The sequence below is a fragment of the Limanda limanda genome, chromosome 11 (genome assembly GCF_963576545.1).
Source record: "Limanda limanda chromosome 11, fLimLim1.1, whole genome shotgun sequence".
In the NCBI taxonomy this organism is placed as follows: domain Eukaryota; kingdom Metazoa; phylum Chordata; class Actinopteri; order Pleuronectiformes; family Pleuronectidae; genus Limanda; species Limanda limanda.
Genome location: NC_083646.1, coordinates 27719954 through 27747003, shown reverse-complemented (window position 1 = coordinate 27747003; position 27050 = coordinate 27719954). Strand labels below are relative to the sequence as shown.

The following is a 27050-nucleotide window of genomic DNA, read 5'->3' as shown; positions in this document are numbered from 1 at the left end:
CACAGTTCATCATTTTGCAGACATATAAATACTGAAATGTGTCATCAGTGGGCTGAAGACTCAATCACCAGCGTTACCTCAGTTGTCCATAGATAGTGACTTAATAATGATGAATTGTAATGAAAATCTACAAGACTGCCACTTTAACCACACTTAAATGTATAGTGAAAATTGAAGTATTGCTCTACAATGTCCAAAGTTAAGTTATTATGATTCCTATATAAAATAAATATTATACTGTACATATTAGTAAATTTTCTTCCCACTATAGTGATATACTATATTTTTTAATTGCTATAGAAACAACATATCCTAGACAAATTATCATAGTCCAATAATATGTATCAATCCCAGTTATATTTTTAACTCGTGACAATATTGATATTCAAATCAATTAAATGTTACCACAACAGAGAATAGCCAGGGATGCGGGATTTGTTAAGATTGATATTAAAGGGGGGTGGCCTGTTTACAAGGTCTGTAACAGCCAAAGTATCACTTAGAACATTTTCATCCTTCAAAATTTTACGATGACAGCTAAGGGTTAATTTTCCAAGCATTTGCCTTTTTACTTTCAGAAGCTGAAATCTAACATCTTCATTAAAGAGCGGGGAATGGGGACATGGAAACGATTCCAATGTATCTGCCAAAATGAGAATGCACAATTACAAAACTATTTCACTCTAACGAGAGAGGAATCACATTGACAGCACTGGTGATGTCACGCTGTAGGTCTCTGCCAAGACTGCCTCCACTGTACCCAAGTCAAAATGGCTATGTTTAATATCTGACTCCAGCATACCCAGAATAACAACAAACATAGACCCCAGTTACAGACCATTCCCACAGGGAGCAATATTAGGACTTCTGATTTCTAAGTATCTCATCTGGGCATCTTGTTCAGCCATTGAACTTGCATTATCTTAAAAAAGTAAGGATGTGATGTCCTGTGGTTATTGTCTTTTTAACATTAACATGTATGAAAATCCTGCTTTCAAAGCCAACAGTCTGCTTGGCTATCCTCTGTAACTGTTTCCCAACATGAAACGCTAAACACATGTCAAACACAGATCATTCATTTATCAGCCTTAAACAGTAGGAGCTGTGTGACCCTACAACTGCTGTCTATTCCTGCCGTTTCCGTCTGAAACCATCCGCAGACTTCATGAAATCCAGAGCTCTGACCAGATCATTGTGGATAACAACTTATTCTGCTCTAAGCTAACATGCAGGCTTATTTCTTTGAATGATAATATATTTTTTTGCAAATCACACAACTTTTGATATCGATCCCCACCAAAACTCTTATTCATTCTAAGACGGTCTACGCCTTGCCCGTATATGCATGTTACTGCTGATGTCACTCGGAAACCCATTTATAATGTTCAACAAGGTTTAATTAGTGCAGCTATTGTCCATCGCAAAATATGACTTGTTGGAGTGCATTTTCGCGCAACTGTGGACTTATCGCATTCTGTAGAACAGGTTTGATCTCCATTACATTTTTAGTCTTACAAGAAGTTGTCAGGAAACAGCAGCAGCCACCAATCTTGTGTTTAAAGTAATGTAGCTGTTGATGCTTCAGTTAAAGTGTGGATAATTCTGCATTAAATCTCAAAGCCAGTGTAATGCTGAAATCAGTTTCTTTGCTATATAACTGCAAATTATTTTCCGAAAATAGTAAATAGGTTATTAGTTAACCATAACAAAGCAGAGATAGAGCTAAGGCAGGAGCTCTTCCATAGCATACATTCTGCTTTTCCCAAATGTTGTTCAAACTAAGGATTTTAAGTCATAGTAAATCCAATCCCATGAAGATTAGTAATTCAGGCAGGCAAATTACTAATTGTGATGTAGGTGTTGTGATGCAATTTGGAACCTGGCTGACCAGTCTCCATTTTCTTTTCATTTGCCCCCATTCACATTCTGCCCAGTGAACTGGGCAGAATGGGCGGCTGTGGCTGAGGGGTAGAGTGGTCGTCCTCCAACCTAAAGGTCTGCGGTTCGATCCCCAGTCTGAACCATCTGCATGCCGAAGTGTCCTTGGGCAAGATGCTGAACCCTGAATGGCCCCCCCATAGAATAACAAAGTGCTGCAAGTAGATGCACTGTATGAATGTGTGTGTGAATAGGTGAATGTGAAACTGTACTGTAAAGCGCTTTGAGTGGTCATCATCAGACTAGAAAAGCGCTTTATAAATACAAATCCATTTACCTTGAACTCTTGATATTAACATACCATGTCCCTGCTATTATTGCACTTGACATACCCAAATGTTGATGACAACAGTTAAGAGAACAAAAAGCCAAGGCAGAAAAAAAGAAAGAGGGAAAACAGGAAAGTGGAGTGAAAAGACAACCAAGAGAGAGAATGAAAAAGAAGGAGAAATTCTTTTTGATTTAGATCTGAGGGGCTCTGTTCCTTCAGATGTCTCCATCAGCTAACCACAAGCCTGGGCTGAGCATGTGAGGCATGCTGCTTACACTGGCACATCTACCCCCTAATGCTAATAACTGCAATGTGTTAGCAACAATAAAACATTCCAGACAGAGCCCTGATATACACATACACACACATGTACAAAAAGACACACACATCTTGACACACGTGGGGGAATTCCCAAACACAGAAGCTGCTTTCAGACATGCAATGAATTCTCAAAATTCTATGCATTTTCTTCAGGAGGAGGTACATGTGTGAGTGCAAAATGTCGTTGTGAAATGCTCTGGATAACCTGCAGACTTTCTCCACCTTGGCCTCTAGAATAAAGTCTGCAGAAAGTCGGTAGAATCTGATGTGAAACCACAGCAGGGGATCCCCCGCCGTATTCACAGCGAGCGAGCCTGGGGTTGATGACGCATCTAACATGCATCTAATATGCCTTCAATCCCCCACAATTAGGAGTGACATGTTATGCAAGTATTCATATTATGATATTATTCCATACATGGGATCTGACTCTACCAACACAATAAGATCAGTATTCCTCCGTAGCTTAAAGATTTACCATTGCATTATATATTTGTTGTGGTGAATTCAGGTGTATGGGTACAGTGTGAAGTCCAAAAAAAATCTTGTTTTGTGTACTGTTAAGATAGTACCTCCATTTGGTACTGACACAGATATTGAGGATTTTTTTTTTTACATTTTTATTACATCGTTTATGTTATTCCTTCTTATTGCATTGCACACGTTGAATGACTATCTTTCATGTATAAATAAACATATTGTCTGCAGTTTGTGCTGCTCGGCTGTATGACAGGTCGGGTTTTTCCTGCTGCCCTTTCTCCTCTTGTACTTCCAGTGTGAGCACATTGCATGGCATTGCTTGGTTTCACTAAACATATGGAAAGCGTTCCAAAATTTGGAACCCACTATTAAGCGGACCATATAGTGATTAGTGAGGGATTTCGTACACAGCATAGGACCAACGAATTGAGATATCTCAATGTTTTGTGGAAAGGTTGTGCAAATTTGACTATATACAAAAACATTAGAAAGTGCCTCCTCCACTGACCAGGAATGGTCAGTTGAGAAAGCCAGAGACTGGGAGATGTTGTTGGAAGTGTGCAAGCGGCTTAAAGTCCCAACATGGAAATGTCCTGCGCCAGACCATTAAAGAAACATTGCACACTGCAAAACACTGTAGCCAATGGATTTGGATCAGGAGGAAAGATCCCGAATGGGCCCCGAGATGCTAGGGACATGCACCCAGGTCTGATCAACCTGTGGTGGGCCTGCCTTAGAAGAGGGTGTCTTGTGAAAGGCCGAAACACCTGATGACACCAAGGTACACAACTGAAGAGATGTCCCTAACATCCGCTGGTGGTCACTAACATCCGATTACATCAACTGGCGTTGGGCATTAATTAGAAATTAATACATTTAAAAAGGCAAAGAGGTAATGGTGTCTGTTTAAACACTTAAACAAGAAAAAGAGTTCCACCAACTTAATATTTTGAACTACACACTGCATGAAAAGAAGCGTTTGTGTCATTATGTGTCGCAGGAAAGTGTTGGCACATTCTTCGGTTAACAGCTTTTCACACAAATCTGCAGGCAGCAAAGGAAACTCTCCTGTTTCCTGCAGTTTTCAAGCCTGATATCTGTTGTGAGGTGACCCCCCTGCTCCTACGCCTAGAGGAGGCTTTCACATGCAAATGGCAATGCTCTGAGCTTCACAAATGCAAATCAGGACAGTTTCCCTCAGAGCAGATAACACCTTTTTCTAAGAGGCAGCAACTAAATTATCTGGCTGAGTACACCAGGCTGAAAATATATATAAAACCTGAAATTTTAAATTGTTCTTAAATAAGTAAGTGTGCTGTAATGAATTACATTGTATACCACGAACAAAGGTCAATGCTGTCAAATGAAACAATGTACTTTATTTCAAATTTTTATTGTCATCCAAAACAATCCTGAATCTCAACCACTGTACAGAGTGGCATGATTACAGTCACTTTTTCAATTGTGCTGGTTAAATGCACAGAAGATTTGTTAACCACACCTCTACCAGCAATCCGCTCAACAGGAAGAAATGATGCTGGGTATGATATGTCTGTGCCCTGTAATCTCCAAACTTCTCCCAGCTTTCCATAAAAATATCTGTCCTCCCAAAAATACTGGCATCATATTCACATGTCAATGGCACACTAAGCTGTTTTCCATGAATTATATGCTACCATTTCACCACTACTTTCAAAATTGCTACGAAACATTCATTGATTTAATGATTTATTTTTTCAGTGTAATATTTAATCCCCCATTGACTGCACAGTGACAAAACACAGCAGCCGGCTGTTTGGCTACAACATACATCTCCACTCAGTTCGATTATTATTTTAAATATAAAGAAGACACAATATAGAGCTGAAATTCCTTCATAATTTGAACTTCAATTGTCTAATTGTTGTTACTAAACTTTCTCAGTATTCCATTAAAACAGTCAAAACTTTTATCCAAAGCGACTTACAATAAGTGCATTCAACTATGAGGTTACCAACACAGAACAGCGTGAATCATGTATGTAAATTTACTAAACACCAGAAAAAATAAACTGGGCCTCAGTCACATACTCATCCCATATGAAGGTGCAATTTAAAAGCTGCTTTAAGATGACAAGGACAGCTGTGGAGATTTACTGTGAAAACCTCACGTCACCCGCTCGCGTCATCAGCTGATGGGCTCGTCCAATCACAGCCTCGTAAACGCAGTGCAGCGTTGAGTGTCCCGCAGACAGGAAGCGGCTCTTGTTAGCATGGTCGGAACGAGTGACTCTGTTTTCGGGGTAAATAACTTGCTGAAGTCGACACAACGCTTTTACCTGGAGGAGAAGATGAGTGCGTGTGTAAGCAGAGCCGCGGGCCGGTGTGGACGAGTCGAGGCGGAGAAGACTGGCGCACAGTCCCTGAGTTAAGGTAAGAGCTAAGCTAGGAGACGCCATTGCTAGCTACCACTAAGCTAACTCGTACATCTGAAAAGCATGTCCGTAACTCGTACATCTGAAAGGCAGTTTGTTCTCGTTAATTTTTTTCATCAACGTGACTTTTTTCTCTTAAGTTTTCACAGCCTCAGCCCCCACACACACACACACACACACACACACACACACACACACACACACACACACACACACACACACACACACACACACACACACACACACACACACACACACACACACACACACACACACACACACACACACACACACACACACACACACACAAAGAGGCGTTAGGCTGAGACGCTGAAAGTCCGGATTTAAAGTGCGAAAATTAAGCCATTGAATGTAAGTAACTGTTTATGATTTTTTTTTGGTGTTTCTTTGCTGTGGCTCTTCCAACGGTGATGCAGCGCGGCTATTTCCGTTTATTAATAATAAACTCATGTTACTCATGTTGTTTTCCAGCTGCCTGTCCATGACGTAGTAAGACACACTATGAGCCAGTTTGATCCGACCAGACCTTGCATCAGCATTCGAGGAGTTCAGGAGTTGTCGGAGAAGAAAGAGGGTAAGGTTATATTCATTTAATAATTTTCCAGTTACATGTGAAGGTGTATGTTGTCATTGAACTGTGCTAATTTTACTGAATGTGTTTACAGCTGATTGAAGCGGGAGCAGAGGCTGCAGACAGACATTTCAAGCTTCACCTGAGTTTTTCACTGGCTAGACCAGTTGTGTTTGTACAATATTTGTGCTGTATGTAAATAAAGCTTGACTCCACATATACCTTGTTCACGTTTGTTCCCTGTACAATATGTTCACCTGTAACATCAAGCATCATATGAATGTATAGTTTTAATTAACTGCAGTGCTTTTGGTAAAGGCTTAGTAATAAATAATAATAAATATTAATTTATACATTATTAGCAACCACTATATATACATTTTTATTATTAATATTGTGTGGGAGGGGCTAACCCCACGTGTGGAATGCAATGACCCCACGTGTGCACTGCAATGACCCAGGGTGACCAATAGCAACACTTCTACCAACCAATCACGTGTGACTTCGTTTCAAGGGTCTGTGGTTTCCTCCAATGGTGAGTAGAGAGAGGCTCTGGCCAGCGGCTTGACTCCGATTCATATGCTAATTAGATCACACGTCGCGATCGGTCCGCGCGGCTCAGCGAGCCCCCCCCCGGCTCTCTCCTTTGTTCTCCATATCCCCCATAAGGTCCGCAAACGCCGCTTGACTCAGCTTATTGTCACTGGCGAACGCCGATGTAACGTCATGGAAACCGTAGGTAAAAGCAGGGGATTAGGCCTGTCCGAAGAGGTTTCCTGTGACAATAACACTGCTTTTCGTCTAGTGACATGTGGGCATCAAGTTGAATAATCTCAGAAAAGCTGTGAAACTTGTTAGTAAACAATGTTAAGTTGTGCCACTTTATTATTTTTAACCATGTTAATCCTATGAGAATTTCTGTGACACCCAAAGAAAATAAATATCTATCACTTTAAATGTAGGTAGAGCAAAAAAATTTCAAATGACCCAAAACTGACCTTAGTCTATGATCTGAGCTTCAATAATAAATAACTAAAATTATGGCTTCAGTTCCATGCCTCCACCAACCATTGCAGTTTAAGCCCACGTGTTTTTTTCAGACTTATGTGTTCACAGTGACCTTAGACAACTGAAATCTTAGTTAAAATTTGAAGAACTTCTATGAAGGCAGACCTTAGATATCATGTGCAAGGGGCTGAAAACATGTTGTGCGAGGCCACCCTGCCCTTGACCTAAGACCACACTAATATAATCAGTTAGGCTGTGAATCCAAGTGAACATTTGTGCTAAATTTAAAAGGATTCTGTCAAGGCATTCTTAAGAACACTCATTTACAAGGTAAAGGAAGTTTTTTTTTGCTCACAGTGACCATGACCTTTGACCACTAAATTCTAAATCAGATTATCTTTGAGTCAAAATGAAAATCTTTAACAAATTTGAGATTACCCAAGAGCTGTACCTGAGATAGTGTGTTCACAAGGTAAAAGGTGTGATTTGTGAGGTCACAGCAACCCTGACCTGTGTGACAAAATCAAATCAGTAAATCCCTGAGTCCAACTGAATGTTTGTTACAAATTCCCTAAAAAATTCTCAAGGCTGTCTTGAGATAATTTGTTTGCAAGAATAGTAGGAACCAATGGACAATAAAGGCATGAAAATAATTTAAATTAAATGATAGCCAGCTGTTTCATATTGACTCACAACATAAAAACATAGATTTTTTTCGATTTAGATTTATGACTAATTTAGTAAATTGTGTTCCTGATTGTTCTTCCAACAATTGCTGTCTAATGAAAGCATTGATAAAGCGAACATTGGCCTTAACTGACACTGACTGTAATATCACCGGAAGCACCCAGCAAGTAATAGGTTTCAGCGCGGAACAGCTTTAGTCCGGATGGCCTGAGAGCAGGTACAAGCAAGGTTTCCCCCTTACTGCTTTCCTGTGTCTGAGGACTGTCTGAAAAAATGCAGTAACCTCATTCCACCAGGATCCAAACCTCCGCCAGACCTCAAAGACAAAGCAGTGTAACACTGCGGGTTGCATAGCCGCCGTGGACTCACAAGTAATGGTGGGTGAGTGCAGGGCCCTACACTGGAATTGCACACTTTTGTAGGGCCTTCTGCAGATGCTATAAATCAGTTTGGTATGTCAAACAGTTACCAGCGAAATGGGTGACTATGCTGAGAACTTGAATGAGGGGACAGATATTTACAGCATGAGCATTATCTCTCAACCCATTCAGTCTACTTCCGTCTCTCAACAGTTATTTTTGTCTCATCAGAACGCATGCACTGGCTTCCAACCTGCCAGAGGAATCCACGGTGTGCCAACATCCCTCTGTGTTTTTAATATTTACAGTTAGGATAAAGTTTTGTAGCTGCCTTAGGGGGTTGGATTCAAGGAAAATAGATTTGCTAAAGCTACATGTCTTCACCCTCTGTCTCCTCAGTCTTGAAGACAAGGCCCCGCTGTGCTGATGATCAGACAGATTTATGGTGCAATCTCTGTAAGCCATTTGCTCCCTGCGAGCCGGAGAATCAAAGGCAAGATTTCCGGATGGAATTGGGACAGAGATTATCCAGCTTGTGCTATCTGATTGCAGACTCCCACAGGCTGTTTTCTTTTAATTCTTCAAATTTTCCCTGAATGTTTTCTGACTTATGAAAGATGAGCTTAGACACAAACAGACTGGATCTGATTCTGTCAGAGGGGGCTGGACACTATGAGGGCTGACAGTTAAGGAACATTTGATTGTATATTTAATGAAACTAATACAGTACTTGTTTTAATTGTCACTATATAACATATTCACACTGTGACATCAATTACTACAATCTGATATTAAAGCAGAAAGGAAAGCATAATATACACTAGAACAGTGTGCAAACAGATGCTGGGAACAGCTTCCATTTTACTGGGTTGTCAATGAGATGACATCGCTAAATATGTCCACAACAGGAAATCAACGATGCATTCAAATTCATTAGCAAGTCTTTATTCATATCACAATATGAGCCTATCAATATCCAATATACTGAATACCAAACCTGTGTGATTGCTATTCACAACTTATATATCACATCTATAGATTTTTTAATTCCAATGTCAAAGTCAGGTAGGTGATTTGTCTACTTGGTATATAGTGATGGAAATCACAGAATCACAACTTCGGGTTTTAATAAGTCTTCAAGCAGGGGATCCCTAATTCACGTTTTACCCATTATTAGGGAGCAATGAAGTTTGGATATGTGAAGTCCTAAAAATAGTTTGGAAGGAATCTAACAGAAGAAAGGGCCTAGCATGGACCATTTGCCAAACCAAGAAGTCTCAGAGGCACCTCCCCAAATCATCTTGAGGCAATGCATCAATCACAACCTCCACATCAGTGGCAAATGCACTCAGCAGCCATAAAACTCCAAGATCAAGCAGCGGGCCGAGCCAAAACCAGAAAGTCTCTCCTCTGTAAACCCTAGCCCTTATCTTTGTCTCGTAAAAAAGAAAGAGTGCCTGAGAGTGTTATGATCCACTGTAACAGTTATCCAGCCAGTTCCTCTCTGTCTTTGCTGATCACACCTCATCCTCGACATCTGGATCAGTTTACCAAGATGTCAAGAAGAAAATAAAATGTGCCCATAATTTTGCAACATTACATCAATGTTAGCTGTTAGGTCTTTCATTAAAGCCTGAGTTCAGTCTTGCCAAATTCTGTTACTGCTACAACAAGCTACACATACAAGTAGTGTTGCACGGTGTACCGGTACTAGAAAGGTACCGCGGTACCCTTACGTTAAAAACAATACGGTTTAGCATATTTTTAGTACCGGTACTTTATTAAAATAGCAGGCAAAGAGAGCGCACTCTCTGCTCCGCTCCCTGTCCCGCTGCCTGCATGCATTGACTGCGAGGGGCGGGGCTACCCAGCTCTCACACATGCAACAGGCAGTCCTCACTCACAGCGAGTGATCTCAGGGAGACATGGCCGAGCCGACCGTCCTCGGCTTGTTGAAAGTGATTCTCTCTCAAACTGTGTGGTGCGACCGGGCGGAGACATGACAGGTGGAGCGCGCCACCGGGAGAGGGGGGGGATGTGACGCGGGACTGTAACGTCCGCATCTCTTACACGGCGGAACACGAAAACAAGTCGTTGTTTCTCCGGAGCGGGGGGGGGTCTCATCCCGCGCCTCCTCGGCCCCTCCCTGTGCAGTGTTCATATGTTGAACGGGAACGTCACGTTAATTTGTCAAATCAGCATCGTATCAGACCAGCATGAAAAAAACAGGAGTGTGTGTGTGTGTGCGTTTGTGTGCGCGCGCGCTGTCCCGCGCCAAGACAGTGCACAATCACACACACACACAGGCCCCGGGGGCCCCGCCCCCACTCACTCGCTCAGGTGGCATGTTTTTACTTTTTTTTCACCTCAAACACACATCTGTAAAATTATGTAACTCTTGTTGTGGAAATAACTATGTAGTCATATAGTCAGATACGGACAATAGGCCTGCATCGCCGTGTATAATCAATGCTATGATGTCACCATGTAGTTTTCATTTATATCTTGCTGTAGGCTAATACTAATATGAATACCATTTGTTAAGTGTTCAAAAAGCTGGGCAGGAACAAGCTGGTAAAAAAGGGAACCTTACAGATGTTTTATTTATTACTATGATAAATAGATATACCAGTATCGTATCGTATTTGTGGTATCGTACCGTATTTGTGGTATCGTACCGTATTTGTGGTATTGTATCGTATTGGTGGTATCGTATCGAAAGTATCGAGTATTGGGATATTTTGGCAGGTATAGTATCGAAGTCATAATTTTGGTATCGTGACAACACTACATACAAGAGTAAAATTCTTAAAACAACCACAGAATTAATTCTACCTCCTACCAAAGGTTTTATCCATCTCCTCATTATAGAGTGAAGCTTTAGGGCAGTAATGCTTTAAAGGACCCATCGTATGCCCATTTTACCACAGTTGATATGGTTCATTGGGGTCTTGATGAAATGTCTGTAACATACTTTGGTCAAAATACCACAAGGATCATTTAAAACAGCACCCTTTTTACCCTATCTAAAACAGCCCTCCTCAGATTGACCTGTTTTGAGTGCCCCGCCCCCCTCTCACCCCCTCATCCCCCTCTACCCTCCTCCCTCCTTCACGAGATACAAGAGCCCAGATTTTTAGCTATCCATTACCTCTGTAGAAATATGGCTGGGCGCTGTGGAGACGCGAACGATGTAGGACGTGTTTTTCGGTCGCTCCTCGGGAATGTGATCTAAATATAGTTTTAATGTCATTTTAAGTTCCTCGACTGTCCGCAACTTTAAGGTGATCGATCGTTTTTAAAGAGACCTGCATCTTTTGAGTCGGAACCACATTAATGTGGAGCTCTCGGGCGAAAAATGAGTCTTCGAAGTCGGGCCGGACCAGGCCGCAACCCTCGGAGCCCGTGTCACCGGAGAGGCCAGGTGCTAATGAGGAGATGCTACGTAGCATTAAGGTAATGATGGACGACCAACGAGCTGAAATTGTGGCCAAATTCGAGTCAATCATATCGGAGCTGGTCAAGAAGGAGGTGGCGACGGCTCTCAAACCGCTGCAGGAAAAAGTCTCCCGGCAAAGTGGAACTATTGGTGACCTGGAGCGCTCTGCTAATGAGCACTCGGATCAACTGACTGGGATGCACGTGAACATGGCTAAGCTAACTGCTACGGTGGAGTCTCTGGGCAAGAAATGTGAGGAGTTGGAGGCACGCTCTAGATGGAATAACATTCGACTAGTGGGTCTGCCCGAGGGATCCGAGGGTCCCCAACCTACAGAGACTATTGCCAAACTTTTAATGGACCTGCTGGGACTCGACGTGATGCCCGGGCTCGACAGGGCTCACCGAACTCTGCGTGCGAAACCTAAGGACGGGGAGCCGCCACGTCCGATGGTCATCAGGGTGACACAGTTCCAGGTGAGGAACGATATTCTCCGCCGCGCTGGACGGAGCTCTCCTCTGCTGCACAACGGGAGGAGGGTGCACATTTTTCCGGACTTTACACCGACTGTGGCCAAGCGGAGGGCGGCTTTCGTCCAAGTGAAGAGGGAGCTCCATGCCTGTGCCAACGTTAAATTCGGCCTCCGGTACCCGGCGACTCTCCACATCACCATGCCTGGCGGCCAGACCCACAGATTTGAAGATCCGGACCAGGCCCTGGAGTTCGTCAACAAGAGACTTAAGAAGAATCCGGCTCCGGAGAGTGACTAATTCTGTGCCTTTTGACTCGGTTTGTATTTCTGCGGCAGTAGGCTGCATATCTAGCAGGTAACACACGTGTTATGTTGCTGTTGTTTTGTTTATAGACTAAATACAGTATTGACTGTGTACTGACTGAAAGTTCCATTGCTTCACTCAGAGCATATTGGTGCTATTTTTATTTTCATTGTTCTTTCGGTCAGTCTCTATTATTTCTTTATACATTTTTTATTTTACTTTTGAAAAAAAAATCCATGGCACCTTATTCTGTTTATAGCTTTATTTATTTTTATTTGGGACAGTCCATATTCACACTCCCTGAGGTCGTTTAGTAGTGTGGTTAAGCTGCTGGTAACGACAGGTTGTACTTCTACGTGGGGTGAGGTAGCACGCATCATTTTTTTGATGCTTCTGCTAGGAGAGGAGGGAGGGGGGGGTTCTGTTCTAATGTGGGGGGTTGTTAGTTTGTGTAGTTCTTCTGGGTAATGGGTTGGCACCTATGCTACTTTTTCGGATGTTTGGAATGGTCGTGTATCGCGTTTTTGGCTTTTTGTTTTTTTTTGTTGTTTTCTCTCTTTGCTGTTTTTGTTTGTTACATACTGAATTCTTTGTCCTTTAATGACACAGGTTAAGAGAACACTATCTAGTGTGGGCGGGGATATTAAATTTGTGAGTTTAAACTGTAAGGGCATGAATAATCCAATCAAGCGTAGTAAAGTGTTGCACTACTTACACCACCTCGATGCTCATATAATATATTTGCAGGAAACTCATTTAAAAGAGATAGATAGTGTAAGACTGAAGAAGAGCTGGGTCGGGAAAATATACCATTCCTCATTTTCCAGTAAATCTAGAGGGGTTGCTATTCTTTTACATAGAGATATTCCTTTTGTCCATGTTAAGACAATCTCTGATTCTGCAGGCAGGTTTATAGCTGTCATGGGACACATTTTCGATGTAAAAGTGACTCTTGCTAATGTTTATGCTCCCAACTGGGATGATGAGTCCTTTTTTAGACAGGTTTTCTCAAAGTTACCGGACTTGTCCACGTATAATTTAATCTTAGGAGGGGACTTTAACTGTTGGATGAATCCTTCCTTGGATCGTTCTTCCTCGACCTCGGCTGCTCTGTCCAAATCGACCAAAGTGATTCAAGCCTTTATGAGTGAGTTTAATGTTGTTGATCCTTGGCGTTTGTTTAATCCAGATAAGAGGGAATACTCATTTTTCTCACATATTCACCGTACCTATACACGAATTGACTTCTTTTTGGTGGATAGCAAGTTGTTGTCCTCCATTTCTGGCTGTAAATATGATTTGATTGTGGTGTCGGACCACGCCTCTATTTCTATGAACGTTTATTTTCAGAAGTTTGTTAAAACAAGACCACCATGGCGCCTGGATACACATTTGCTGTTGGATGCAGACTTTATTAAATTTGTCTCTGAGCAATTAGAATTCTTCTTTCAGGTTAACAAAACTCCAGAAATAACTGCCTCTGGGTTGTGGGAAACAATGAAAGCTTTTATCAGGGGGGAGATTATTTCCTATAAGGCCCATCAGGGGAAATCTAGAAGAGAGAAGTTAGCCAAGCTATCCCAACGCATTACACTACTAGATTCTTTATATGCAGTCTCAAAACTGCCAGATACTTATAAGGAGCGAATTACTTTACAAGCTGAATATGATCTTGTCATGACACAGTACACTACAGAACTTTTGCTACATTCAAGATCTAAATTTTATGAACAGGGAGATAAAACTAGTAAACTCTTGGCCCACCGGCTACGTCAAATTTCTGCATCTCAGTTAATTCCTCAAATTGAGACTGGCGCGGGTGTAACATCTGACCCTTTGGAAATTAATAAAACTTTTATGGAATTCTATAAATTACTATATTCATCTGATTGTCGCAATACCTCTGCGGATGTGATCTCTTTCTTTGATAGGTTTGACACTCCCACTTTAGATCGGGTTGTTGCTGAGGAACTGGAACGTCCTATCACAGCAATTGAACTTGAGGCTGCAGTTAAATCATTGCAAAGTGGTAAAAGTCCGGGCCCGGATGGCTTTCCAGCCGAGTTTTATAAAACATTTTGGAAACAGCTGGCCCCGCACCTATTAGAGATGTTTACTGAGTCTTACAGGTCAGGCACACTTCCCCACACCCTAAACCAGGCTTGCATTTCCTTGCTTTTAAAGAAAGGTAAAGACCCACTTTCATGCGGTTCATATCGTCCTATTAGCCTGTTGAATGCTGACTTTAAATTGTTGTCTAAGTTGCTAGCCAGACGCTTAGAAGTTGTCCTACCCTCAATTATATCTTTGGATCAAACTGGGTTTATTCGTAACAGACACTCTTTTTTTAATCTGAGACGGGTGTTTAATGTGGTTTGTAATCCTTCTCCAATCGCTCTCCCAGAAGCTCTGGTAGCTCTGGATGCCGAGAAGGCGTTTGACAGGGTAGAGTGGGACTATCTTTTTTTTACTTTAGGGAAATTTGGTTTTGGGGAAAAATTTGTTTCATGGGTCAGGTTATTATATGCTTCTCCTCAGGCTTTGGTCAGGACAAATGGCACCAATTCTGAATATTTTCAGTTACATCGTTCTACAAGGCAGGGTTGCCCTTTAAGTCCGCTCTTATTTGCCATTGTGATGGAGCCTCTAGCAATTGCTCTGCGGTCTCATCCTGATATATGTGGTATAGCCAGAAATGGAGTAGAGCTGAAGGTGGCGCTGTACGCGGATGATCTTTTGTTGTTTTTGTCTCATCTGTCACGTTCTATTCCTGCAGCCCTCTCAGTCCTAGACGAATTTAGTAGATTCTCAGGATATAAGCTTAATCTGGGCAAAAGTGAAATGCTTACTGTTAATGGAGAGGTTAATGACGACTCACTTCAACTCCCAAATGTACCATTTAAGATTGTGAACTCTGGCTTTGTTTATCTCGGAGTACATGTTACCAAAACGTTGGCTAATATCTATGGGAATAATTATCTCTCTCTGCTCATAAAAATTAAACAAGATTTTGAGCGATGGTCACTACTTAATCTTTCCATAGCTGCCAGAATCAATGCAATTAAAATGAACATTTTCCCGCGCTTTTTATATTTATTCCAATGCATTCCGATCTTCCTTCCTCTTTCATTCTTTCGTAAAGTAGATAGTCTTATTCTTGATTTTATTTGGAACAGAAAAACTCCTAGGTTGCGTTTACAAGTCTTACAGAGGCCCAAGGCTCTGGGCGGAATGGTGTTGCCAAACTTCCTTTACTATTATTGGGCAACAAACATTAGAAACTTGAATTATTGGGTTAAATATGAAGATATTGAGGTCCCACCATCATGGTTGATCCTGGAAGCAAATTCTGTTCATCCGGTATCATTGAAAGCCTTACTGTACTCTCCCTTGCCTTTTTCTATTTCTGGTTATACTAACAATGTGATTGTGGCCTCCAGTATGAAAATATGGACTCAATTTAGACGTCATTTTGGCCTGCAAACACTTTCTATTGGTGCTCCACTTGCAACTAATCCTACTTTTCCCCCATCGTTATTGGATAGCACTTTCTCTATATGGCCTAGGCTGGGCATTAAAAATTCTTAGAGACCTGTATGCCGATTCTATTTTTGCTTCTTTTCAGCAATTGATAGATAAATGTTTGCTTCCTAAAGGACATTTTTTTAGATATCTTCAAATTCGAAATTTTGTCCGTAGCTCATTTCCACAATTCCCTGCTCTTCCTAGGCCTTCAGATCTCGAAACATTTCTGAAGCCTCTGTCTTCATTAAAGGGGGCAATCTCTTCTATTTATTTAAATATTCATAACCTTCGTCAAGGCTCTTCTGTTGTACTTAAAACAGTTTGGGAGACAGATCTTGGTGAGGTGATTTCAGATGATGTTTGGGGGGGGATTTTACGGAGGGTACATAGATCTTCAATCTGTGCAGGGCACAGCTTTATGCAATGCAGAATCCTCCATCGAGCTCACTACACTAAAGCTCGGCTTGCAAGAATATTTGATACAGTGTCTCCCCTATGCGAACGATGTCAACAAGCCACAGCAAATTATTCACATATGTTTTGGAGCTGTTCCTCTCTGGCTAGATTTTGGTCTGAGATCTTTAGCACTTTATCCAAGGTAATTGGAAAGGATGTGTCTCCCAATGCCTTAACTGTCCTGTTTGGTGTATGGCCTTTCCCACTTACTCTTTCCCCAGCTGATAAGGACTTGATAGCATTCACAACTCTGCTGGCCAGGAGGCTGATATTACTAAAATGGAAATCCCCAGTCCCACCCACCTATACTCACTGGGTTAAGGAGGTGCTCTATTTTCTTAAACTAGAAAAAATTAGACTGACTTTGATTGGTAAGGCTGTTTCTTTTGAGAAGTCCTGGAGTCCCTTTCTGTCTTTTGTCAATAGCACAAGCTGTCGGATCACTGTGTGCTTAGTACTGCCTTGCTGAACTTGTGTTTCTTTTCTTTTATTTCTTTTATTATATATATATTTTTTCTTTTTCTCTTTATTTTTTATTTCATTTATTTTTATTTTTTTTTAGTATTGATCATATGTTTCTATTTATTTATTCATTTATTTATTTTTAGTATTACTATTATATTGTTATTGTTATTATTATTATTAAGATTTATGTCATCTATTCTTTTCAATTCTTGATTTTTCAACAATATTTGCTCATCTGTTGGGGCTGGGTGCCGGAGGGAGGGGGGTGGGGGGTTTGTATCTGTTCTGCTGTATGTTGGAATTACATTTGTAATTGTTATTGATGGAACAGTATTGTTTGTTTGTTAAATATGTAAAAATTCAATAAACAGATTGTTAAAAAAAAAAAAAGAAATATGGCTACTGGAGACAAAGATACAATCTTGCAACCATATCGTTTTGAATGATCGTTTGGGAGCAGTGGGAGCGGGAGCTGGAGCTGTCGCAGCAGCAGCATCCTTCCACACTGTTGAGTCAACGTTTAGAGGTGTCCCGGGGATCTACGCCTCGATGATCGGCATGTTTATGCGGCCACATAAATGTCTGACGGGTAGCTAGCGTTAGCTCACGAGTGGCCCGGGCTCAACCGTCTCTCCCCGGCTTCTCGCTAGCTGGGAAGCCGGCGAGCTGGGCCATCTCTCCCAGGAGCCGGTGAGATGATGGTGGGGGGTGGTCCAAGGCCATGTAGCGAGACTATGACGTATTTTCGGGTCGTAATCCCATCCGACGCCATCTAGCGTATCGTTTCTGACATAGAGGAACCACAATAAAGTTGTGTTTTTGGGACGGTAGACATGCCAGATACCCCTATTAACGTGTAGAAGCACTACAAAAGTGGAATTTTCATAATATGGGCCCTTTAAACCAAATGCTCAGCATCACATACCAGCTCCAGTCCACCAAATATGATAGAAAACATTAAAAAGACAACACAACCTAAAGAAGAAAATACTAAATACATAGAAAATCTGTCTCGAATGTGAACAGTTTAGTGTGAAGCTGGTAGAACTGAAAATTGCTAACTTGTTCCATGAGATTTCCATGGGGCAAATAAGATACTAGATGGAGACCATATGGTCAATTAATAACTACAATTTCCATACAGGGCCTGCATATAGCAGTGTTAATTTCGTTGACGATAACGATAACGAAAAATATTCGTTAACGCCCCTTTTCCCATGACTAAGACGAGACGAAGACGTAACGAAATGGATCTTTGAAAATAAAAACTATGACGAAATCTATTTTAACGAGACGAGACGAAACGAAAATGTTGGCGGTTGACTAAGTCACAACAATTTTTAAAAACATAATCGTATCAGGCCGTCATGAAGTACCCGGAGTGTCGAGTGTGTGTGTCTGTGTGTGTGCGTGTGTGTGTGCTCCCAGACAGCGCACCGGTCCCGAGGCTCCGCCCCCACGCACTCGCTCAGAGAGACACAGTGAGATCAGAGCTTGTTCACATGAAGCAGGCCGGTCACTGACTCACCGGCTGCTTCTTAACTATGGAAACAGTGAAAACACAGAGTTCCTCTGGTCTCAGCTGCTCTGAGATCAGCGCCGCAGCTTCTGGATCAGAGCAGAAGCTGCAGTTGGTTTCTACCGAGCTTCAGTTTCACTGTCCGCCTCCAGTCTGATCTGCTTTCACTTTTTGTTTTCACATTTCGCCAACGCCAACTAAAATATATAGGCTGCAGCTATATGTTTTTATTTATTTCAAAATAGGGTACTTCTTATTTCATTCATTTCCCACAAATATGGGGATGACTCAAATAACCCTACATAGTTCTGCGTTTAATTTATTTCAAAGTAGGCCTACACTTGCCTGTGTATTTTCTTCTCCTCTTCATAAGCATTTAGTGTTTCCCTTTGTTGTAACAGGTAAAAATAAATAAAATGTCAAGTTTTCTTTATTGTTGTTCTATAATTTCATAAATGCAATAATCTACAGATTAGTATAGTATAACTTTATATAAAATTTTATCAGCTTTGTTATCAAATATGTTTTGCGGCTCCAGACAAATTTTATTTGGGGGAAGAGGGGGCAAAATGGCTCTTTTGATAGTAAAGGTTGCCGACCCCTGTTATAGACCTATAGGAGGGATATATAATGGACAACCTAAGTACTGAAAGCTAGACTAGTATGCAGTTGTAGACACAACACAGGGGGTCCCTGGACCTGAGAAGGGAAGATAAGGAGTTTAATGTGGCTATTAAATGTGACTAAAACTAGACTAAAATGTAATTTGTTTTCGTCGACTAAAACTAGACTAAAATGTAATTTGTTTTCGTCGACTAAAACTAGACTAAAACTAAGAAGGATAAAAATGACTAAATGTGACTAAAACTAATATGCATTTTCGTCAAAAGACTAAGACTAAGACTAAATCAAAAATAGCTGCCAAAATTAACACTGGCATATAGAATGACAGATTTTATAACCATTGTTTTATCCTGTGCTTTTTAATCTAGAATGTGCTCAGATCAAACTGTTCATTCACTTGATGAACCATTTCCAAGGGGCCAAAATAAGTGCATCTTTGCATCAGAAAGAAATTAAGTTAACAACTCTAAAACTCTTTCCCCATGACCAATCTCTTGTCACATACTTTAGTTCTTAGACACAAACCAGGATTTAATCTAATTGTATATCTAAAAACTAAATAAAGGTGTTACTTTAAACACCTTTAAAACAGAGTGTACTGAAGAAAACATGTGAACGGTCTACACGTTAGGTAAAAGTAGACATATACATATCTACACATGTGTAGATAAGTCTATATCTACACAATGTATTTGTTTGCATATGGCCACTGGTTTGTGAAATTAATGTCAGAACAAGGTTACTTTTTTTTCACTATGCGTTCTGCACTACAAATCTTCATTACAGCTTATTTCAAGCAATTACACTGTCAGCAGCAGCTGTAATCTCCAACTGTTGCCGAACTTTCCACATTTGCTGGAAACTATAATTGTAAGTCGCTCTTGGTACTTTGCAGATGGGCCCTGTTAAACAATCTCAATATCCCTAATATTACCCAGTTCCTCTCAAGGAAAAATACGAACATTTAGAAAAAAGTGAATTACACAACACAATGTTTTTACAGGCAAGCGCTTCGGCTTGAACAGTAATTATGAAAACAAACCCAGTTAATTATATAATTTATCATTTCCACACTTTGGCCACATGAAGCCCAAATATCCTGTCTCTACTGAGAAAATAAACACTAGTAATCTACTAAATTTAGAGTGTAACATTTTCCATGCACAGATAAACATTTCTTTTAGAATCAGATAAGCCATTACTTAATTTACTTGAGTGCTTCAATGACAACTGTCATTGCCTAAAGTTATGCACCTCTCTGCATCACGGCTAGGATCTGATTCAATTTGGACCAGCGCCTGACATGTTTTAGAATAATATCTAATGTGACAAGGAACTATATGCCTGCCTTTTCAATCAAAGAAATTCTCTTTGGGGTAGGAAAATGCCACCACAGAGATGACATAACAAATATTGTTGTTTTTCTGAAGTACAGACAATGGTGACTGTTTAATTAAGATCAAACAAGGGTAATACAAGTTACTGAATTACACAAATCTAAAGTATATAAGAAAACTGACAGCATTTTCTTGGCCTAAGAACACAGGAGTCAGCCTTCAGCCTCCCACTCACATAAGACAGAATTGACGCAGGTCATTTAAATTCCACACGCTAGAAGAACTTCTGTTGTAAGTCTGGCATTGATCCAAATTATGTCTCATGGGTGTACATACCGCTTAATTATTTGTCTAAATGTCATTTGCAATTCACCAAAATTATTTTCTTGACTAGAAGTCTTTAAAAAACATATGTAACAAACTGCTGTCTTCTCTGGCTATTCATTACACCAGCACTGGCAAATGAACCATAAAAAAGGTTTAGATTTCCATTGAACAGGAAACCTGATCGCATGACCAGTAGCCACCTGCATAGTTTGATATTTACCATTAGTTCTGGGCAGCTCAAGTGTTACAAATCTTTTTGCCGCAGTCTATGTAATTAGCTGTAATTGACTTCCCTTGAAATGTGTTTCTTCTGGGACATCTGGCCTTGAAACCTCAACCTTTCCATAAAGGGCCAGTGCTGAGTTACACTCAAGTTTGCAAACCACATGGGTGGCAAAAGTAGGACCAGGCTCTCATGCAAAAATACATTTAAGATGCCTTTCATATACCACACTTTAAAAATGTATTTATGAATAAATATTATTAATATGTATCTAGTAAGAACTGTTCTGAGATGTATGCCCGTGATGATGACAGTGCTTAATCAATAAGAACAAAATATATTCCGTATTTCTAAATGGTGCCCTGTGTATTCCTTATGCGAGCAAATAAGTTTCTGTTTACATTCTGCAATGGCTAACAAAACACAGTGTTAAGCCCAATTTGTCTTAAAAGTTGAAATATTACATTATGTACATTGTTTAATAGCTTACAGTGCTCAATTATTATCTGCCTTTGTGAGCATATTGCTCATGAGACACACAAAAAGTATATGCAAACATAAAAGAAAACTCCATAGTGCTCCTACGGGTCAAAAACTCAACATTGCATCTTTTAGCAGCCAGATTTCAAAGATATAGTCTCATTTTGCTCATGAAGTAGTTTTAAATCCTGTCCATAAGAATTTCACAGCTTATTAAATAAAACAGAACAATGATATGTTTAAGATGGTGCAGCACAGGGTTTCCCCCAGTGCTGTATAGGCCTGGCGGGCCGAAAATCCGACTCAACCCCCCCCCCCCCCCTGAAATCCATCTGTTTCAAAATAAAAGCAGATGCGTCTCTTGATAAATTGCTAATACTTAATTCTGGTAGTATGGGCGGCAAAACACTTTCATCTCGAAATTCTCGAATGTGTTCCTCATTGCAACTCATTACATCAGCTTTTGAAAATATAGATTACAATCCATCACTGTCATAAATTCATCATTTTGCCTCAATCAGGCACTGATTCATTTCAACTCAAATCAACAAGTTTTTTTTTGCTTATGAAGTGCCTACCATATACTGTACTAGGGTGGGCACTGAAATCTGATGCCAATCAGGCACGAGAACCTTCAGAGTCGGTACCTGCCGGACCTACCCCTGATTACGCCTCATTTCTGTGCGTGAACTACATAGCAGTTGCCCTGCTTACAGGCAAAATAAGCATCACTGCCGGTGCCTACTTAGGATTACACTTTACTTTGGTGGCAACACACTCTCTACATGGCTCTAGCTAGTAGCTACCTCAAATTCGAGTTGACACCACATTGAAATGCCTCATGCTAAACTTTCAAAGTGTGGGTGGATTTCACCTGAAAGGATTCCGCCACTAGGAGGTGTAGCAAATGCTTGGATTTGTTACAATTCTGTGTAAAGAACACAACAAACTTAATGAATTACCCAGCAAAGCATGGGATACAATTGAAAGCCGTGGGATGCACCTTGTTTGACTGCTTGTTGGACCCCATGCCAAGCACATCTGTCAACAGTGGTGGAGAGAAAGTTGAGGATGAGTTTGGAGCTGGAGTATTTTGCTCTATTAACCACTGAAACCATTATTTAAATAGTTTTCATTGGGTTAGGTTTCACTTAAATTTAGTTAGTTGGTTATGTTATTAGTTTAGTAAGTTAGTTAAATTTGGTATGAGTTGTGCCCCTATTTTTATTTTATTATTTGCTTTATATATGCTTATAACCCTAACACTAACCCATTTAATGCTTAAATTTCAACATCCAATTTGACTTAGCAAGAAAAGCTGTTAGCAAAAAAAAAGATAAATGATACCCTACCCTATATAGTACACTATATAATAAACCATAATGTACAATAGCAAATATGGATGATATAAATAAGCTCTGTTGCTAGAAATTGTAGCTTCAGTAAAAAAAAGAAATCCCAAACAAATTCTCCCAACTCATAGACTGAGACTAATGTTCTCAACTTCATACTTGGCTGTCATTATGCCCGATCCCAGTCCAGAAACAATTTATTATATTATATCAAATGACTGCACCTTGCCTTATCACCAAACTACTTGAGTAAGCAGTGGTACTGGTGTAGCTGATCTAAGAAACAGTTGTACTTAAATAATAAATATTAGGTTTTGTTTTTAACAAACAGATTTTGTGTTTTAACATGACAAATATTGTATCATACATGGGTAAGTTGACTGATGACAACACTTGTGTTTGTTCAAAGCAAAAGCCATTACAAAACGTGTTGGAAACAGCCAAAAAAGACTGAGAAAGCTTTGCTGAAGGAAGGAATTTAGCAAAAATAACAGGCAAATCTGGCCAGCACTGTTCAATATCTGTAGGGGAATATATAATATGTTTCTCATACCAGCTAAGAACTCACCTGCGCTCCATCCCTCAGCTTGAGAATGCACTCCATGGTGTTGATGGTGATGACTACAGGCTCTGAACCCAGCTTAGTCCAGGGGACATGGATACGCAGTTCATGGATATGACCACTCATGAATGTAAAAGGCAGCTTTAACTCCTATGTGCAAAGAAACGAAAAGATGAAAACAACACATAATTACTAAAAGAATAATCGCCATGATATTACATCTGTTATTGAGTCAATACTGACATTATGGTTTCAAGACTATTTGGAGCCTTAATCCATCCATTTTCTAAACAGTACTTTTAAACTTATATTTGGAGATGAGATGATAATAAAAAAAAACAGCTACAAATTACACATAGGACACTTTTAACAAAATCAGTCAGATTTTCTCAGGGGCAGACAAATCATTGTTCAGCATCTTGAACCACTTGGTGTGAGAACAAGTCCTGTACGTCTAAGCCCAAAAACTAATAACAAAACAGATTTCTGAAAAAAGCTGTCATGGATTTGCAGTAAACCACACAATGTTTCATTACAATCTACTCTATTAGGAAGATGATCTCTAATTGCACATTTTAAAAGAGGCATTGTCAAAATTAAATGCAATAAAACAAAGTCACAGTTGCCAAGATTTTTGATATGGCGTTCACATCAAATCTGCATACGATTCCCACTATCATCACAATCTCTTTTGGGTTGGGTACGATTTTGGTCTGGTCTTCAGAAGCAGTCAGAACCCTCTTAAGAGAAAATTATTTTAACTCAAGGTAGATTGATCGAATCCAGACATTACACATGTAAAAGGAACACTGTGTCAAATAAGACTGCAGAGCAAAATATCTGAGAAAATCCATCAAACCTCCTCCAAATGACAGTAAAAATTCTCTGTTTGCTGCTGTTTGCTAGTATTACGGCCACAACCTGAAATGTTTGCTTGGCTCAACCCAGTAATGGCAACATAAAAGGAAGATGCAACACCAAAGGTAAGGTTAAGCAAAATATATGAACAAGAACAAAAACAAAACAAAATCATGTTAAATTAAACTGTGGGAAAGTGGAGGCCTGGCCCAAAACACCAAAAAATAGGAAGATCTGGGCCAACCACACAGTGAGCCGCTGAGACCTGATGAGACCTTATCACATATGTGTCTCTCATAATTATGAAAGAAATCTAATAATAAGATCCAAATTTTATAATTGCCAGTAAATATTGCATGGTATTTGGATTTTAACTTAATATCAGGTTCTGGCTCTCTTAATAATGATACAAATTGTTGAGCAGAAATTGGAATGAGAATTTTTCAAGATGTCTTTGCAAGCATAATGCATGATGTGGCATGTGCAACTGGAAAGAGTTACCACTGTATTACTATTAGGGATGCACCGATCCGCTTTTTTCACCTCCGATACCGATATCTGAGGTTTAGTATCGGTCGATACCGATCCGATACCGATACTTATTAAACAGTCGGATTCCCCTGGTCCTGTTCTGAGTCAGCTGCTCGGCGCCAGCCGAGGCGCACCGCCGGAGGGGCCCCCAAACCGGAGGGTTCCCCCAGTGGGCGACGTAGCTGAGGTTATCCCCGAGAAGGGCCCGACACGCGTCCAGAGCTACAGTCTATGGTCCAGAGTCGTCGCCGGTGCGGAAGGCGGGCCGTCGGAGGGGACCGGGTACGGCGGTCGGCAGCGGCGGCGACTCTGGACCATAGACTGTAGCTCTGGACGCGTGTCGGGCCCTTCTCGCGGATCACCTCAGCTACGTCGCCCGCTGGGGGCCCCTCCGGCGGACACCACCCCGCGGTCCCAAGAAAATGAGAAAAAGCCCCCCGCACCAGCGACGCCGTGAGGCGCCACCGGACCCCCCCCCCCCCACCCAGTGTGCTGTTAAACTCATAAGTGACACGGGGGAGCTGATCCTTTCGCTCGCTGCATTTTGTAAACACGGCGTGTTGCTTGCGTATGACGTCACTCACAGCGCACAGCATAGAATTACACTGAATAGATCCGCCGATATGGATCGGCCCATTGTCACCGATACCCGATCTTGAAATTTCTTCAATATCGGTACCGATACCGATACAAATATCGGATCGGTGCATCCCTAATTACTATTAACTCTGCAAGTAAAGAGAAGCCTGCCATGATATCTGACTGCTGGTGAGTTTGCAAATGCAAACAACTTTCAAGCAATTGGGCGGTGCTATCAGAATATGAAATGTCAACAAAAAGGCAGGTTTGCTACACTGTTTAATGTGAAACCAGCGGTTGTGCCTGAGAACCAACAACATGAAATCCTTGAGCTACAAAACAATGGTGAGCTCAAAGCTACAGTAACAACCTTCCTCTGAAACCTGGGGGTTTTCCACATTATGAGGAGAAGATCCAATGTCTGTCATTCTTATAAGTACTCTCTTGGACTTGCAAAAGACTCAAAAGAGAGAAAAGCAGAGTTTACGTGCAGTATACTGTACCTGTTCCAGTACATCCAGTTTCAGGTCTAACTTGCTGAGCACCACATCTCCTCCCCATAGAGACAGCTGCAGGTCAGATGGCTTCAGATTCTTTATATACTTGTTGACATAGCTCATGAGGAGCGGTGTGACATAGGACTCCAACATCTTGTCCCTGTCTTGAACACATAACAAACATTGGACAAAATTATGTGTTGATTCAACATGTTGTCTCATTATACCATCTTATAAGAAACACTACTGCTCCTAAAGCTTTGGTCAGATGCAGATATTAAGCATATATGTTTTCATATTTTTCATGGAAGATATTTCTAAATAATCATAGAATGGTACGACAGGTTAAAGGCATATTAATAATGATTTCTGCATTCCATTCAGCAGCGGCCTTCCTCAAATTAACAGTGAAGTGCATGCCCCCTCACTAGCATAATTGCATTGAATGGAATGGAGCCATAATTCAAGCTACAGTGTGTACATATGTGCATCTCTGCAGTTGTGACCAGACAACATGTATTATTGCCTCATATTCCACTAATATGTAAAATATAATGTTATACAATTGTTATTGAAATTAAAACAAACTAGCTTCAAACTCAAATTCAGCACTACAATGTATGTAACTGTTTTATAGCATGACGTGCACATTGTTGCTGCAAAACCTCAGGAGGTAAGGTCTCTGTAAACCTAACATACATGTTATATGTGCATTTAACTACTGACAATATTATAAACTGAATGAATTTCAGTGGTTCTTCTTGTATGTAGTTTTGTTTTGATTCACAGCTGTGCCCTAGTTGGTCTGCTTGCTAATGTGCCAGCATCCAGCTACCAGCAGTTCGCCACGCTAAATGCAGAGCAAAGTAACCAAATCAAACTTGGTGTTTTAAAGCATTTATACTGTGTAGTAGAGTATTTGACTTACAGTTAACGCTAGAGTGGCTAGCAATGCTCTTCTGTCATTCTAGCTGTGTACATTGTAGCATCAGAGCAAATAAGCTAAGCTAACCTAGAAGAAGTGCTACAAAGTGCGTTCGTTTCGGCTGAATAAAACCTTTGGCCACGAGGAACAATAGAAAAACATATTCTTACTTCACCCCCGTCTGAGTCTTGTGGCAATTGCTTCACTTCGAGGTTTTAATATAACCTATTCCTCCCGTTACCATTAGCCACATCTCTCCTACAACTTCAGCTCAAACGTCATGCGTCAGAATCATCGCGGCTTCCGTATGCCTGGTGTTGCCTTTCAGTCCTGTAGGAAATTTGGACTTCACTTCCATGATCAATTCTTTGTGAAACATGAGTGGGTGACAAAATCATTACAGAGCTGATTTCGGATACGGCTAAAAAGAAATCCTCAACAGCATCACACAAATATCGGGTGCCACATCAGGTCCTTTTAATTCACTTTAGCACGGAATCATGAGC

At 40.7% G+C, this 27050-nt stretch overlaps 1 protein-coding gene across 1 annotated transcript in view; it reads right to left on the bottom strand.

Annotated features, from left to right (window-relative positions):
• The window catches only part of LOC133013557 (intermembrane lipid transfer protein VPS13B-like), a 325549-nt gene extending 298744 nt beyond the window's left edge, over nucleotides 1–26805 (bottom strand). Inside the window, exons 1-3 of the mRNA XM_061080533.1 lie at nucleotides 26715–26805; nucleotides 25626–25783; nucleotides 23161–23304 (exon numbers count right to left, since the gene is read on the bottom strand). Coding sequence (XP_060936516.1) covers nucleotides 23161–23304; nucleotides 25626–25772 — 291 coding nt within the window. The 5' untranslated portion in view covers nucleotides 25773–25783; nucleotides 26715–26805. The remainder of the gene's footprint in view (nucleotides 1–23160; nucleotides 23305–25625; nucleotides 25784–26714) is intronic.
• Nucleotides 26806–27050: the final 245 nt, after the last annotated feature.